At 42.7% G+C, this 18,000-nt stretch overlaps 3 protein-coding genes across 3 annotated transcripts; all 3 read left to right on the top strand.

The window, feature by feature from the left end:
- The first annotated feature begins 834 nt into the window (after positions 1-834).
- On the top strand, positions 835-7,665 carry snorc (secondary ossification center associated regulator of chondrocyte maturation). The gene is made up of 3 exons (XM_083689601.1): positions 835-985; positions 7,094-7,264; positions 7,503-7,665. The coding sequence occupies exons 1-3, from the start codon at positions 898-900 to the stop codon at positions 7,610-7,612; spliced, it is 369 nt and encodes a 122-aa protein (XP_083545727.1). The 5' UTR covers positions 835-897; the 3' UTR covers positions 7,613-7,665.
- Positions 7,666-10,101: 2,436 nt separating this feature from the next.
- Positions 10,102-14,023, top strand: LOC310819069 (G-protein coupled receptor 55). The gene is made up of 3 exons (XM_083690283.1): positions 10,102-10,170; positions 10,941-11,667; positions 12,354-14,023. The coding sequence occupies exons 2-3, from the start codon at positions 10,948-10,950 to the stop codon at positions 12,546-12,548; spliced, it is 915 nt and encodes a 304-aa protein (XP_083546409.1). The 5' UTR covers positions 10,102-10,170; positions 10,941-10,947; the 3' UTR covers positions 12,549-14,023.
- Positions 14,024-16,138: 2,115 nt separating this feature from the next.
- LOC310819263 (lysophosphatidic acid receptor 6-like) lies at positions 16,139-17,542 on the top strand (the record flags this gene model as incomplete). The annotated part of the gene is made up of 1 exon (XM_083690507.1): positions 16,139-17,542. One exon carries the CDS (start codon positions 16,139-16,141, stop codon positions 17,036-17,038), a length of 900 nt encoding a protein of 299 aa, XP_083546633.1. The 3' UTR covers positions 17,039-17,542.
- Between the last annotated feature and the right edge of the window lie 458 nt (positions 17,543-18,000).

Below are 18,000 nucleotides of genomic sequence, written 5' to 3'. Positions count from 1 at the left end.
GAAAAACTTCTTTCACTTTGAAAACGTAGTACCAACCTGTATATTTGATCAGTCCTTTTGTTTCTGGATTTCTGAAGACCATGTTGACTAAGTTCTCTATATCTGAGCACCAAAGTAACCACTGGTCTAACACAGTCAGGACAGGAGTGATTTGGGAAGGGAGAATTTAAAAGTATTTGAACGTGGTCTGAATAAGTTGTATGGATAGTACTTTGGAGTTTTATTACTATAGGTGAATCCTAGCACAAGCTGCACGTATAAGCCAAATCATCACTGAAACTTCCCATTGACGTCAATGCAAGATTTACACAAATGTCTGAGTTACCCGTGTGGATTAGGATTAGGTTAGGATTCCACCCTAAATGAACCCCAGATTCACATGCAGCATGTTGATCATTCACCTGTGAGAGAGGAGCACATCTCCTCTTCTTACACAGCCTGTTGATGTGTCCCAATGGCAAACTCTACCCCACCCCCGAGAACCTCAAGAGGGAGTTTACAGGGAAGATGGATTGGGCGGCGTCACCATAGTCAGTTGTAAACCCATCTACAATCCAAGTACTGTAGACGTTGCCCACATAGGCCGAGGCTCAGATTTAGGATCAGTTCGCCATTTTCTTATTCTAATTTTAACCATAGCGTGAGAGATCCACAAAACTGACCTTGGATCAGTGTCCTCATACAGTATGTGTTTTCCGAAGCGTATGAAGTGGGTGGGCCCTGTGATGAGGTGTTTACAAAGTCAGCACTGTCCAGACAGTTCTCCATACCCACCCCCTCTAACCTCCCCACCTCCCTCTCTCCCTCTCTCTTCCCCCTCTTCTCTCACTCTCGAGTCAGCCTTTACTAACCCATGCTTCAGGAGCTCTGGAGACTCTAGCACTCATCCCAGGAACCATGGCTAACAGCAGCAGCACTAGCGGCAGTGTCTCCAGACTCGTCCTCCTGGCTCTCCTAGGCCTCTGGCTGGCCACCGTCCATACAGGTAGGATGATAGCTGGTCCAGATGTCTCTCCTAACTGTCCTTTATGCTCTTGAGGAAGAGAAGGGGTAGCATATTTGCATTTACAGTGGCTTGGTGCAATTGCTGGATAGTCAATGTCTTGACAGCAAAAGAAAGTATGCCATTTAGCTGACGCTATTATCTGCTTTTATCCTTTTATCCAAAGTCTTTTATCCAAAGTCTCTGCACACTGTTAAATGTTGCGTAGTGTTGTTATTATAGGCCTACTGCTATTAATAAATGTGTCGAACCATGCTCACCTCAGTGCTTCATGGTGTTTGAGAGATGGAAGAGACAAGGGGACCAGTGGTTTGGTCTTTGAGCCTTTTATCCAAAGTGTAGCTTTTTGTCAAGATTTGTCCCCCTAAATGAAGACTTGTTGACCTAAATAGTTGTCGGAACATACAGAATTGTGGTAAATGTTTTTTGTCATCTGCTCCAAGCAGCTCTTCTTATGTAATCCACTGAGTGATAATTCAAGGAAATTCAGATCAATGGAAGTAATACTTTTATTATCCATATTTTCCATATCCCTGCAAGATTATGAAAATGTATTTTCTTTTCTGAAGGTTGTCTATTGAGGTTATTGTGGAAATAAGGTGTGTGTGTGTGTGAGTGTGTGAGTGTGTGAGTGTGTGTGTGTGTGTGTGTGTGTGTGTGTGTGTGTACGTGTCATTTTCCCCCTCTATTGACCCAGAGGCCTGCTTGTGAGAGCCGTCAGCCCTAGTCTAAATGATGCAGTTGTCTGAGAGCGTGGAAGTTTTGAGGCTGAAAGCTTCTCTTTGACAAATACCATGACTCACCTGCTTTCATAATCCTTCATGTTTATACCTCATCCGAAACTGAATATTGGCTGTGGTTTTGTAAAGGCCGAGCCTATAGAAGTTGGTTAAGAAGTTGTTTAGAAGTTGGCATGTATGAGATGGGGTTATCAGATACATTTTACGGTTGAACTTTGTGAACTGAGAATATTTGGAATAAGTATGCCATTGATGAAATGGTTGTGGTCAGAACTTCAGATGTTGTTTGTGTAATTGAAGTTCCCTATTTCAAAGAGGATAAAGACATCGGTTACTTCAGTAGTGTCTTTGTGTCGTTGCGTGCGTGCGTGGTTTTGCCGTTCATTCAAATAAGGAGTCGGCAGATGAGCCGCAGAAGTCTCACAAACCTCTATCTCTCATTTTCCCCCACTTCCTCTATTTCTCTGGTACTGCATTTCTCATTCATCACTCGCTCTATTTCTCTATCTAGTTCTCTGTTTACAGGACTATTGAAAGGTCGGGGGAAAGTGGTCATAGGTCAATTTAAGAATTTGGTGCCCTTGCAGCCATTGAAATTAAATGAAGGCCTGGAATATAGAAGCAGGGCTTTAGTGATTTTGACTTGATTTTGACAATGTTGTTAACTTTTAGGCTGATTTTCATTCCTCCCATAAGAAAAGACCAATCAGTGCAACGTTAAATCTGACATAGAACCAGGTATAACTGTTAAATGCACAGGAGAATTATACTTTGAGAAATGGGTGATCTAGAACTTTCTCTCCTAGGCACCTGTCAGTTTGCCGCTTTTGTGCCTATTTTTGCTGGGCCTGTCTTGTAAAAAAAACAACAACAAAAAAACCCATCATCTTGTACTCTGAAGATCCACCATCTGATCCTTCATTATTGATCACTTCGAGTCCTTCACTATCAACCCATGTTTTCTTTCTCTTTCTCTTTCTCTTTCTCTCTCTCTCTCTTCCCCCCCTCCTCCCTCCATCCCTCTCTCCCTGACACTCACACCCAGGTGATAAGCCTGATGAGAGGCATGGGAAAGGAGGGGATTTCACAGAGCTGTGGCCTGTGAGGGTCTTGGGAACACACTGACACACACAGCCCAGCAGCCCCGGGGCCCAGAGGTCAGGGCAGGGGTTAGAGCCACAGCAAGCCTCCAGAAACATGGACGTTTGATGAAGTGTCTGACACAATGAAACATCGCTGACAACTGTCAACCTGAAATGAAACCGTTGTAGTAGGATGGTAGTTAGCTGGAGGTTTTGAAATGAGTGTCATGTCAGATTGTGTAATGCTACAATGGTAGATGCTACATCTCAGCATTATCGAATGAGCTGGTTGGTTGTTTTGATAGAAGTGTGTGTTTGTAAAGTGTTCCAATATTACTCAACATATCTTTTTTTGTTTTTTACTTGACAATGGTTACAGGTGGAAAATGAAAAGGTGGCAGTATATTTCAGTACATAAAAAAAAAAAATAGGTCAATAGAAAGGGAAAATGACATGTACACACACACACACACACACACACACACACACACACATCAGGATTTCATGCTCAGACCATATTTCCACAACAACCCATTCAATAGACAACCTTCAGAAAAGAAAATGCATTTTCATAATCTTACACGAATATGGAAAATATGGATAATAAAAATATGATTTCCATTGATCTGAATTTCCTTGAATTATCACTCAGTGGATTAGATAAGAAGAGCTGCTTGGAACAGATGACAAAAAACATTTACCACAATTCTGTATGTTCCGACAACTATTTAGATCAACAAGTCTTAATTTAGGGTGGCAAATCTTGACAAAAAGCTACACTTTCAATAATATTAAAAAAAATATTATGTAATTTTGTTTTACATCACAACACCAGTGTCTGCTTTGAACCTAAAAGCTGCAATGTTATCTCTCATGGAGTTCCTTCCTGTAGGTGTCAGTGTGTCTAGTCTGTACCGGTATCTCTGTACTCTGTAGGCTCAGCAGATCCAGCGGATGACTCATATGAGTGATGTGATTAAGGTGTTTTCCATCAGCGACACAAAACTTGACCACGACACAAAACCTCTAACTGAGCCTTAGTCAGGAACTTGAGTGAAACAAACCAGTGTACACCAGTTCTGGGCAGTATTTCATTTTTCTTTTCTCAGTTCAGACTACTGCTCTGAAAGAACATGAAGGGCAAAGAAGGAAATGTGGTGAACATTTAGGCTATACAACCCTTTCACCTGAGCAAGTGGTCACAAAGGAAAGGAGACAAGGAAAGGAAGCCATTGTCCCAGTATTGGAACTCAGCCATCGTACTCCTTTTGCACTGGAGAAGCTTCCAGGAACCCGAGTCGCCCTCCTGGAGGACTTGTGGCCTTTGTCAACCTACAGGTGGTGAGGAGAGGTCAGCACGCATTCCTCCACAACCTCACAAACACACTGGACATTTGTAAAGCCTTTTTGTTTTGTCAGGGACATTGAGGAAAAGGAGAGACTCTCCCCCCCCACCCTCACTTTGGGAAGTGAAAGAGGGGTGAGATGAGGACACGGGCACGGTCGATGCCCTCTTTAGGGGGGGGTTGATGTCAGCCCCCCCTCCAGTGCCGGGGCAGGGCAGGACAGGGCAGGGCAGGGCTGGCATACGGTGGCGGTTACAGTTCACACACACCTGTTTGCATGCTCTGTCATCTCTCCGGCGGGTGTGAAATCCCGACTGGAGAGGAGGTCCAAGCCACAAACAAAAGTCTGACTGTGTTTTTAGCGTCTGAAATCAGCCTCTCCCTACTGTCTGTGGTGTGTTGCCATGTCTGGGTCCAAGTACAGCAGCAGACAGAGACCATCATAGACATAGGAGTGTTCTGGCTCAATTGCAGTGGTCTGAGGGGCTCTGTTCTATAAGTTCTATTTCTATAGCCTGTGGATGAAATGACCACCATCATCATGGGTATTCTGAGTGCTGTAGTTTGGTTGTGAAACAGATGAATTGTGTAGGTCAGTGAGGTTTTAAACCTGTTCCTCTAGTTGAAAGAGTCTTATTGTGTCATACAGTTGTTCAGTGTGCTTATTGATTGAAGTGTGTGAATTGTGAAAAGTCCATTACTTTGACAGCTATGGGCTTCCCTACCTCTGCTACAAAACTAGCACACGCAAAAACACTTTACAATCCCTTTCTACAGGAAAGAATAACATTTTTAATGGTATTGTAGATTGGTGTTACCTGAAACATAGAGAGTGTGTGTCTGGAGGTTGGAAACATAATTCAAGTACCGGAGATGAAAGGCAGGGCTGATTCAGTCATAGAGTCGTGGACCTCGCGGTCAGTCCAGGGCCTCCATTACTGGAAATGACTGCTACCTTGAAAAGACAACAAACACCAACGGAAAAAACATCACAGCATTTCTCTTTTTTTTGGCTTCTTCATTAAATCTGAAGGCACAACCTTTTCCACACACATACACCTACACACATATATATATATACACACACACACACACACACACACACACACACACACACACACACACACAGACAGACACACACAGAGACTGTTTAACAAACAAGCTTGTTTGACATCCAGTGCCCTGGCCGGTGCTGCGTTTGGGCCTGGCCCGACCGAGTGACCGGCCGTTACTGGTTGGAGCCTGCCTGTTTGCCGCCCTGTGGGCCTGCCTGCCGCCTGCCCTCCCTGGCCGCACAAGCGGCCTTTTGTGCCCTGGGCTGAAGGCCTCATTGATGGGAAAGCTGGCCCAGGGCCCAGGCCTCCCCTCTCCTCCCAACATACTTGCAGCCAGCCCCCAACCCTAGCACAGAAAGCTACACAAAGTCAACACACACACAGCATCTAAAATACCCTCGCTGATCCACATACACACACAGGTTCAGTGTTATGATCAAAGTTTTGTCTTGTTGTGAGGAGGGATCTCTGGGATCGAGTGAGCCACGGTGTGGACGGTGGTTATAGGCTTATCTTTGGACTTTATTGTTTATATCCTCACTGATTTGCATCAATATGTGTGTGTTGTTTTTTTTATCAATAGTATAAGGTATATCTCTTGACGAGATGTATTTTCGAATGATCATATAAAACTGACTAGCTATGGTTATGGGGAAGTTGTGGATAGGTCAGAGGGGTGAGGGAGTTTAGAGTGGGCGGTTGCAGCTAAAAGGTAAATAGCCTGCTATGTGCTTGGTGCGGTGTGCACTAAATAAGCTCGGTGTAAATATGTTTGGTGAATGGTTTTGTTGGTATGTGTGAGGCGTGAGGCTAGCATGAGTGAGTCAGTGAGTGAGTGAGTGAATGGGTGGGCTTTGTGTGTGCGTGTGTGTGCGCGTGCGCGTGCGCGTGCGTGTGGATAGTTTGTTTTTCTGTGGAGATTTCCCCTGTTCCGTTGGATTTCAAATGCCAGGGTCTTTCAGCCGTGCACACAGATCAAAGCCATCAGGATCAATACCTCTCAGATCATTGGAGCGAACCATGTCTAAATTTAGTAGCTTCAATAGACTGTATCCAGACTCTACTTTGACCTGGGTCAAATTCCCGTATTTGGGGAAGTGTGAGAGAGAAAGCAGGCTGCTCGGTAGAACTGTGTCATGTTTCTATGGCGACGGTGAAGGTGTGAAAGGTTGCGTAGCAGCTCCATGCGAGGACCAGTGGAATGTGAGAGAGAGAGAGAGAGAGAGAGGAGGCAAAAGGGAGGGAGGAGAGGAGAGGTGGAGCAGTGAGCATGTAGAAGAGGCTACCTGTAGCTACTGTGTATAGAGCATTAATCTTCTACAAAGACATCCTTTCACCTCAGATTCAAGGCTGCTAGCAGAGCAGAAGGACAGAGAAGCTGTTAGCGTTAGCGGCTTTCCACTGCATCATCAAAGACCGGCACTAACATGTTGGTCTGTGCTTCTGTTTGAGAAGCCAGGCATATAGGCCATTAGCAAAGCCACCCCATCAGCAATGTTAGCAGTGCACTCCCTCCATGTAAACATACAGAGCCAATTTCCTGGAAGTAGATTTCCTGGAAGCCTAGTCCTCGACTGAAAAGCATTTTCAGTTGAGAGTCTCTATTCAATGTGCAATTCATTCCGGACATTTGTTCTTCTGTAAAGTATAGCAAGTCATTGTTTTGGTTACCCTCATGCCCCAGGGTTTTAACCAACGGAAAGTTTTGTTTTTGAATCATGAGTTGTGTTTCCCGTCATGTTTGAGTACAACTGAATTCATTCGAAATAGTACCTACAGTAACTCACCACTCGTACTATTCCAACAGGTTCTGTACACATGGTAAACACAGTGTTTTTTGGTTTTTTTTGTTGTTGTTGTTCCACAGAGACCGTAGCAGACCCCGCTCCAACCTCACAGGGGGACAACCAGGACACATTGTCTGGTGGGGGGGCGTATGACATCACCACCAAAGACCCCTTCCAGGACCTGACGGAGAGAGCCTTCACCTTTGAGTACGAGGATACCACCCACTCCCAGGCTATGGATGACGAGGAGGGTAAGACAGACGTTGGCGTGCACATATGTCTTGTTCATTTGTTTTATTATAGTACTTCTCACACACATTGATGATGACAAACAGTCATTTCAGACAGTAATGCACTCATGTATTTATATTCACACATACATATGAAAAATACTGCCCAGTCTCATACTTCTGTACTGTACTGAGTTCATTCAAACTTAAATTAAATGGTGTGTGGTGTGTGGTGTGTGGTGTGTGTGTGTATATATAGGTGTCCTGGGCCCAGGGGCCATCACGGCCATCGTCATCGCAGTATTCCTGGGAGCCTCAGTACTCCTCGCCCTCATCGTCATCACACTCAGGAAATTCACCGCCTCCTAGGGCCGCAAACGTCCACCTCTCTCCCTCTTCTGTCTCTCTTTTCTCCTCCTCTTTCTTCTCTCTCTCTCTCTTTCTTCTCACTCTCTTTCTTCTCTCTCTCTCCTCTCTCTGTCTCTATCTCCCCATTCTCTCTTCTCTCCCTCTCACATACACAAATATGATAGAACTGGAATCAACTGGAATTCCCCCCTCCGAACGCTGGATGTGGTAGTATCCGGTACCAGACCACGAGTCTCTCTCAGACTCTAGTTTCTATAACCATACTGTATTGTTGGCACACTTGTCTACTAGTTTGAAGGGGACAATGTTAGAGACTGGCAGGTTCTTCCAGTGCAAAGTCGTAGCGTATTGATGTAGATAGTGAAAAGAAATACTGTTACTTACATACTTACTTCATTGTAATTAATTGTTAGTTTACCATTGTGTGTCCAAATGTTTTGTTGAGCTTTGTGATTTGTCTGCAGGTCAATGGAGAAGGTGTTTTTTCTGGCAGTCGTGATTATTTTGTGTTAATGTATCCTGTCTCTGTTTGCGTGTGTGTGTGTGTGTGTGTGTGTGTGTGTGTGTGTGTGTGTGTGTGTGTGCACACGTGCGCAAGGATATTTCCATTGCATTACAGTGTTTCTTACTGTGCCTATACATTTGTTTAGAATGTAATTGTACATTTATGCAATGAACATGAAAAATAATTCACAAATCTAAGAAAAGTGCCCTTCATCATAACATGTTTTACAGAATGATTGTGCCAAATGCCAGAATACATTTCCAAATGCTCCCTTGGTGCTACCATTTATTGGCAAAACAGCTTTTGAAATAGCTATATTTGCTCATTTTCCATTTGTAGAAACATATTTGCTGCAACCCAAAAAAGAAACATTTATAGATGAAAATGCTGGCATCTTCGATGAATATAAACAGACCAGTTTGTTTGTTTTACCTGCAAAGCAAATATTAATCTTCGGTATAAAAAGAGGACGTGTGTGTGTGTGTTTGTGTGCATGTGTGATATGTTTTTTTTGGGAGGTTGGGATACATCCTACGATTGTTTGATATATTATGTCATAATACAGCCATTTTCTGTTTTCCTCTGTGGCCTATACCGATCAATGAAGTAGTTATTCTGGAACACAATAAATTACATACTGTATTCCTTTAGGTAATATCACTGCCTGTTTGAACTGTTTGACTTTTTTATATTGAATAAATCAATAAATCACTTCCTACAACCAAACATAATGGAGTCTTTTATTTATTTGTAGATCTCCAAATATCCATTCACCATGTTCACCAACAGAGGGCATTGCAGTCAACTCCTGAGCTGAGTGGCAGTCTGCTCCTGAGCAATTCTTGTATTAGTTGACTTTCTCAGGCTGCAGTGACTTCTAGTTAGTTCACATTACTTTGAATACTGTGAAGTGTCGAAGAATATTGTTCACATAAATCATGTGTATTCGGGAGATAATGGGCTAACTGAATCAAAATGAATCAATGTGGTGGGAATGGCATATGAAATGACAACAATGAGTCTTCTTCTTCTCTGTGACATGATTCACACGACACCTTTTACCCTGAAACCAGGAAATCTCAATGACATCAGAACTGAAGAGATCTGTTGTCACCCAAACCTGAGCCCTTTCAGAGAATCAAAGCCTACAGTATACCATGGTTACAGTCATTCAGCTTTAAGCAAGCATGGTTGTTGTTGTTCCCCCATTGGCTATTATTTTACCAGGTAAATACAGTATGTCATTGAGATTTTAATTATTACACAAGAGAGACATGCCCAAATGTGTATTACATTTAGTTAATGACAAGGATCACTTATCAGCCTCAAATCATACATTGGCAAATAAAGAATATATACATAGAAAACATTTCTAAAGATATACAATATATGAAGAAGTGAAAAAATGACTACACAAAGCTATTTATATTTAATGCTATATATAATGTATAATATAATCTATATTTAATGCTATTTAGAACATTAATACTGTAGTGTTTTGAGTGTGAAACTCAAAACTCATTACAGTATAAAGTGCTGGCCTGGTAAAAATCACAGATCGTTTTTTCTAGCACTTCTCAACCACAGGTGAATTTATCTGAAATGTCGTCCTTTGAAGTTTTTGCACATCTCATTCTGGCAGATTATTAAAACTAACAGACTAACCTAACCAGACTACAGACTAACCTAAACTATTGAAAGCCTTTGACCAAGTACATCATACAGAACATGCATCATATTATTATGCATTTGAATCTAAAACATGAGCTAAGCTAATTTTATAAAAAGCATCAACTCAGTTTAAGATTAACTCGAATCTTACGGATGCGACTGAGTGTCCCCAATTTCAGTATGCGAGCCGACTGTAGAAAGCACCAATCAAGAAAAGTTGCCTATCTAGACTCAGGAAGTGGTCATGGAAACCCCAGGACTGAAAGCAGAAGTTTCAATCAAATGTGGCACAACACAAAGCAACCAGCCAGACAGTCACCCAGACAGTCAGCCAGACAGTCAGCCAGATAGACAGACACGCCAGCAAGGGGCCATCTGGAAGGTAAGGTCGCACTTGTAGTATTACTCAAATAGCTACTTTAATTCAACAAAGCATATATAACTGTCATATTATAGGTCTTATATAATAGAAAGTATATCATATATACAGTGCCTTCAGAAAGCATTCAGACACCTTCACTTTTTCCACATTTTATTGTGTTATAGACTCAATTTAAAATGGATTAAATTAAAAGAATTTGCCGTCAATCCACACACAATGTCCCAGAATGATGAAGTGAAAACATGTTTTTGAAATTTCTGTAAATTTATTAAAATTGAAATACAAAAATACCTCATGTACAGTATTCAGACCCTTTGCTATGATATGGCTTAGACAGATTGTACAGATTAAATATCAGGAACTGATTTCATGAGTAGGAGGGAGCAGCTACAATTACCACACGGCTGAGAAAGAACAGGAGGTATTGCACTATGGCATTTGAGCACATTGTGTGTGTGTGTGTGTGTGTGTGTGTGTGTGTGTGTGTGTGTGTGTGTGTGTGTGTGTGTGTGTGTTTCAAGTTTCATGTTTATTTGAGTTTAATAGAATGCATTTTACACACACAACACAAACATTTAGACACAACAAAAAATAACAATGTCAATAACAGTTTACAAAACAAAGATAAAGGATTCAGAACAGAGTGATATAAAAGACAATTCAAGTTTTTAATAACACAAAAGTGAGTGTGTGTTTGATACCATTCTCCTCATTCCATTTCATGCATTCAGAAAAGCCAGAGAAAAATAGTTCCCTTTTTTTCCCTACAGTGGTACCATGACAGCCAACTGTTCCTTTGAGGCAGTGGACCGCCTGATGAGATCCCTGGAGCTGGCCATCTACTTGCCCATCTTCCTGTTTGGCCTCGCCCTCAACGCTGTGGCGCTGGTCGTCTTCTGCGTCCTCCTCCGCAAGTGGACCGAGTCCACTATCTACATGACCAACCTGGCTTTGATGGACCTCCTTCTCCTCCTCCTGCTCCCCTTCAAGATGCATGCCACGAACCACCTTTGGGGGGCCCAACGCCGGGTCTTCTGCTCCGTCCTGGAGAGCTTCTACTTCGTGGGGATGTACGGCAGCATCTACACTATCGTCTGCATCGCCGTGGACCGCTGGGTGGCTATCTGTTACCCGTTTAGGGCGAAGGTGCTTCGCTCCCCTCGGGCTGCCCTGGGGACCTGCATCCTGGTCTGGGTGGTGGTGCTGGGAGGGATCTCCCCCATCTATGGCTTCCGCCAGGCTGGGGAGGGAGACTTCCACTGCTTCCATGGCTTTTCGGAGAAGGGCTGGAGCCCGGTGGTGATTGGCTGCCTGCAGGTGTTTGGATTCCTGGGCCCAGCCTTGGTCCTGGTGGGGTGTTCGGTCCAGAGTATCCGGGCCCTGAGGGCATCGGGCCAGGAGAGCCCCAAGAGTGGCGTGAGGATTATCTACAGTAGCCTGTGTGCCTTCCTGGTGCCCTTCACCCCCAGCCACTTGGCCATCCTACTGCAGTTCCTGGTGAGTCAGACTTCATAGGATTTACTAAAAACTATTTGGTGAAATGTTGTATAATCCAGTGATTCAAACATCTTAGATCTTAAAGATCGTCTTGCAGACATTAAATGTTGAGTGTCTAAAAATGTTCTCCAACTAAACTAGATTTTAAGATTCTGTTGATTACTTATAAAGCAAGATATGGTTTAGCCCCAGTCTACATTGCAGACCTTTTAATATGAACAGAAGTGCAGCCTTAGATCTTCAGGCAAGGCTTTACTGACTGTTCCAAAGTCTAGACTGAAAACTAAAGATGAGCTTTTGCGATTAGGGCCCCTAGACTTTGGAACGGCCTGCCTGAAGACATGAGGCTGGCAAACGTTTTGTCTTCATTTAAATCTCTTTAAACTTGCATTTAATTGTTGTTAATTTATCTAGACTTATAAGTATTATTTTGTAATGTTATCTATTGTTTGAAATGAGTCTGTTTTAATTCATTTTTATTTTATTTCAATGACTTGCCTGAATCTCTATTACAATATTTATTATTTTAATGTTGCTTGCCTTCTAATTTTACTTATGCTGATGTAATTTTATGAGTTTTTTTCTCTGGTCTAATCCCTCCTGGTCTCCTCCTGGTCTAATCCCTCCTGGTCTAATCCCTCCTGGTCTAATCCCTCCTGGTCTAATCCCTCCTGGTCTCCTCCTAGGTGCGCCGTGGCGTGATTGACGACTGCGAAGCCAAGACCAGGATCAGCCTATTCCTGCAGGTGACCATGAGCCTGGCTAACGTCACCTGCTGCCTGGACGCATTGTGTTACTATTTCATCGCCCGGGAGGTGAGATGTTCCAAAAAGACCTTCAAGATGTCCATGAGGAGGAACACCAGTACCTCAGAGGTCTGATTGGACTGAGACACAGGGACCATTTCATTCAATCCTCTCAAACTTTCTTGTCTCCAAAGAGCAAGTCATTTGCAGCATTTACAAGAGGATCGAACCACGATGGCATACATTACAGGTACATCAGGCTGGCAAGTAATGAGAGCAGCAGAGCGCAGCGCTAACATGACACAGGAAGCCAGCTAGAGACATGTGACAGTCTGCAACCTCAGTCTAGGCCTTGTGGTATCTCAGGTGTTCTGATCTTTCAAGTGCGGAATAGCTACCGTGGCAGGCACTACCTGGGTGGGTACTAGCCACATAGTGGTAGTGAATGCTGTGTCCGGGTGTTTTGACACTAAAAAAAAGAAGCCTTTGGATTTACGTTAAAAAAAATTGTGTGCATCGGTTCCACATGATTGAATTGTATTTAATCAACACAAATTATCTTCTTTGATTTTTTTTTTTTTTGTTCATGTTCATGTTCAACCAAATTTGTAAATCCAAAGGCCTTTTTTTTTTGTGGAGCGCTGGCTCAGCACTATGTTAAACTGTCCCACTGTTCATTATCATTCAGCTCAGAGCATCGTGTTCATTATCATTCAGCTCAGAGCATCGTGTTCATTATCATTCAGCTCAGAGCATCGTGTTCATTATCATTCAGCTCAGAGCATCGTGTTCATTATCATTCAGCTCGGAGCATCATGTTTGGTGTCCCCAAACAATGCAATGTGCTTTGAGTTTTAGAAAGGCGCTACAGTATATAGTTATATTGGACTCACTTGTTATCTGTGCAATGAGCCATGGCTTCTTCTGTCTTAACAAGGACAAGGTGGTTAGTTCATATTGCTGTAACAAAGGTAAATAGAGTCTATTTTAAAACCATTCATATACTGGATGTATGAGACGGATATGACCGTATCACCATTAGTTTAAGTCATATTCAGGCTTAATATGAATTCATTCATTAATTCAGGCTTATAGATCACTTCACTTTGCATTTTGTATAAAAGCATGTGCCATATTGCTTATAAGCTGAAATAAAGTACTATATGTACATTTATGACTACTGATGCTTTGCCTGATCAAGCAGTAGTTAACCCAACTTCATACTGTAGGTCTAATTATGTTTCAAGAAATCCTCATATGCACATTAAAGGGCTGTTCTCTCTATGAAAAGTACTTCCTATCTGTAGTGATAACAGAATTTACAAAGATTGGGCTGATGTTTTAACACTCAGGATGTTGATAAGACATATCAGATGTTCGTATTTACCATGGGTTGGATGGAAATATCAGTTTTCTTCTTCTTGTGTACATAGAGTGAGGTGGCTCTGTCTTTGTTGCTTTAAACAAAATGGCGCTCCATAGAACAACAACCATGTCCCATAAGGCTTAGAGTCTTAATCTATGAATATTGTATGAATATCAAGAAAATTAAGGGTTGGGCTGTAAAGGCCTGGGTGATAATAAACTTTCTGCACTATTGCAGCATTCGAGTCAAAGTATCCCTTATGAATATCACAAAAACTCAAGGACACATGCATATTTTTGGAGATGCTGCTCTTCACTCCTTTTAATCATCAACCACATTATGATGCATTTTCCCTGTCTGCTCCACACAGGGAGTGAGCCAGGCTTTATCAATCAATGCATGAATGAATGAATGAATTAAACAATCAATCAATCAATCAATCAATCAATCTGAACTACTACACTATTAACATCCTCCACCACCCTCATATTATGATATCTGTATTTTTTGCAAATGTTATTTCTCTGTTTCTTTATTTTAGTATAACAGTGTCACCCTGTGGTAGTGATTGTTGTTACAGTATTTAATTCAGAGCAAGGTTTGGTCCCCCTTGGAGTCTGGTTCCTCTCAAGGTTTCTTCCTCCCAGGGAGTTTTTCCTTGCCACTGTGCCCTATGTTTTTCTCCCCTCTGGGGAGTTTTTTACTTGTCTTGTTTTTTGAGTGTCTATGGTTTCTATTGTATCTATTGTTTCTATATATATAAAGGCGTATTTAATAATAATGAATTGGGAGAAGAGTTGGGAAGAGAGGGATGATCCAAGGGGGTCGTCGGGGTCCGGTCCAGGGTTCGGTAACGGTCAGATCCAGTAGCTGAGAGGGGTAGCGGTAGGGTCAACGTACTGGTAGGGGCTAGGTCCGTGGAATGGATAAACGAGGGAGTCGAGGGTTCTGGGGGGGCACAGGAGATCAAGGTGAGTCACAAGGTAAACAAGACACTAGGAACACGTAGGAATTCTCTGGAGGGCTGAAGCGTCTGCATGGGAACATGGGAAGATTACCATTAGACACAGTACGTTCTGGCACCATAGTGGGGTTCAGGCAGGGGTTATGTAGGGAGGTGATTGCCGATGGGTTGCAGGTGTGCTGATGGGTGATATGGAACAGGTGCGCTGTCGACTGGGGGCTGGGCGCTCCAGCGATGATCGCCGGGGCCTCAAGGTGGTGCCAAAGGGTTGGTTAGGGGGAGGGACCGTAACAGTTTGTGTTCTAAAGCACTTTGAGACAACTGTCAATTGTAAAAAGTGCTATACAAATACATTTGATTGATTGATTGATTGATTGGTATAAAAGCGTCTGCTAAATGTATGTTTCTGCTAAATGTAGGTTTCTGGGCACCTCTGAATACCAATTCCTGGGCCCCAGCACCTCTGAGTTCTAGTTGTTGATTTAAATAACATACAATTCATCATTAATCAGGCCTCATTGTTTTGAGGTTTGCAATAACTAAAAAAATAAAAAAACTTTTGTTAAAGGTCCAGTATGTAGGTTTGAGCCTTAAAGTAGTGCTAAAAATGCATTGATAAATCAGTAGCGCATGATAAATAACATTCAGTGAAGAGCGCTGTCTTGGTCCAAACAAAGCACTTTTTCTTTCTCAAATCTGGTGTTGAGATTGAGCATTGGCCTTTAGGTACGTTTCATATGTTTACAAGGATAGGCAAATATATTTGCTGCTATTAGAAAATGTAACATATTTACGTTTTCAAATTGTCAACACACAAAACGACATGCTTCACCTTTAATGCATTCAACTCCCTAGCTAATTAGTGCATTAGGCCTTTGGCAGGGTTTTAAGGATGATCAATTGTAGGCCTAGGTGCCTAGGATTAGGGCGTTCACCTTTGGGCTGTGGCTAGTGTTTCTCCTTCTTACTTCCCATGTATCAATCATCTACTGTAGCAGGAAGTCTCTCTCTCTCTCTCTCTCTCTCTCTCTCTCTCTCTCTCTCTCTCTCTCTCTCTCTCTCTCTCTCTCTCTTCTGTCTCTCTCTCTCTCTGCAAACTGTTCAGTACTTTGAAGTATGACCTACAGTAGACCAACATCACTATAGTAGGTGTCAAAGCTGTGTGCTGGAAAATCTTCCTAATGCATACAGCAGGTGAAGTTATGATGTTGCTCATTTTTAATGTTAATGTTTTTTTTTTTTTGCAGCTTTTGACAACCCATGTCCTTAATGTTATCTGTCACATGCTGTAGCAGGAAGTCCCCCCCCCTCTCTCTCTCTCTCTCTCTCTCTCTCTCTCACTCTCTCTCTGTCTCTCTGAAAATAGCTTAAATTATAAACACAGCAGAGGAGACAATGGCTGCAGACAACTGTTCATCTGCGCCTATGATGTGGCATCGGTACGAGGTGTTTGCCGTGGTCTACAGCATGGTTTTGATAGTGGGGTTACCGCTGAACGCACTGTCCCTATGGATCTTATTGAAGAAACACGGGCTAAAGTCGTCCAACGTTGTGATCTTGACCAGTTTGGCGGTGTCCGACCTTCTGTTAGCACTGTCTCTGCCCTTGCGTATCTACTTCTACGCCACTGCGCGCTGGCCATTTGACCATGTGACGTGCACTATTGCCACTTTGCTGTTCCGAATCAATATCTTCTCCAGCCCTGTGTTCATCACCTTCCTCAGTGTCGACAGGCTGATGGCGGTGGTCTACCCTCTCCGTTCGCGAGGACTGCGCCGTCCAATGGCATCCCTGGCCGTTTGTGTGTGCACCTGGATATTCATCACTGCCGCAGGTATTCCTAGCACTCTGAGAGACACTAAGAGACAGACAAACTGTAGACCTGCTATCTGCTTTGAGATCAGTAATGTTGAAATGCCGGGGCAGATGACTATAGTTCTGACAACCCTGCTCCTGTTGATTCTTCTGATCGTCAACATTCTCTCCACCGTGCTGGTCTCCAGAACATTGTACAGGCGTCATGTGGACCATGCAGAGGAGCACCTGAGGGGTATTATGATGATATTCGTCATGAACCTGCTGATGTTTCTCATTTTCTTTATGCCCTTGGCTGTCATGGTGGTTTTGGCTCATCTGAACATTGTGGTTGTAGAGATGTTGGAAGTCACTGTGTGCCATGCCACCATCAACTGTTGTCTCGATCCAATTGTGTACTATTATTCTTTGTCTGCCCTTGGGAAAAGAACCGCAGAAAGTAAAGCCATGAGAGAGCAAGGTGTGAGAGAGAGAAAATGAGAGGATGAGAGCATGTTTATAGACAGCCAGTATGATTTTGTTTCTCATAAATAGCAGTTGTATATGACCATTTTATTTCATGAATAATGAATCACTTATCTTCATCAAACAATTGTAGCCTGCATGCCTTAATTACTGATCATGAGCATCCATGACATTGTATCCAACAGAAACAGTCCTCCATAGTTACACAGTTTAAACAACCTGACACCTACAGTAAGCAGTGAGGGTTTTGCAGTCACTGGTTTCTCAGGCTATGGGCCTCTTATAAAGCATCGTGGTTTCAAATCAAATTACATTTGACACATGAAATAGCCATCAAACAAACCATCATCTAAATGAATGCCGCAGAGATGATACTAGATCATAATAGTTTGCTTATGTGTTTCAAATGTTCACAGTCATCAACAACAGGAAAACCACCCAACCACTGTTCCGCAAAAAAAGGAAGATAAAAATATTATCTCAGCACAAGATCTATTAACTGACACCTGCAGCGTTGAAGTGTTGGTCTCTCACTCATCTTTAAACTCAGTGAGCTTCAGCAGAGCAGTGATGAGTCAGAAGAAGAGTGTCAGAAGAAGAAAGGTCATTCAGAAGAGTCGGTCAGTCCTCAGTTCTGCATGTCATGTGACGCAAAGGGGTCAATACATAGTGGACAATATTGTAATGATGAGGAAGAGTGATTTCCTCAAGGTGTGCCAATCCAGCCCCGTTTCCTCAAGGTGTGCCAATCCAGCCCCGTTTCTTCAAGGTGTGCCAATCCAGCCCCGTTTCCTGCGTTTCATTTGGATTTCAATTTGTTCTTGTGGTGCAGTTTCCCAGAGTTCTTCATTTTGTTATGCCAGTGTATTCCCAGGATGTTTTGTAGGCATTTGTTGATAAATATTTGTTGGTTATTGCTTGCATTTTGTGGTTCTCCATGTTTCTGCCCTGTATATTAAAACTGATTTGACATTGGA

Source organism: Argentina silus (assembly GCF_951799395.1).
Source record: "Argentina silus genome assembly, chromosome: 18".
In the NCBI taxonomy this organism is placed as follows: Eukaryota; Metazoa; Chordata; class Actinopteri; order Argentiniformes; family Argentinidae; genus Argentina; species Argentina silus.
Note: the sequence above shows the minus strand (reverse complement) of the source record. Positions and strands in the feature narration are given on the sequence as shown.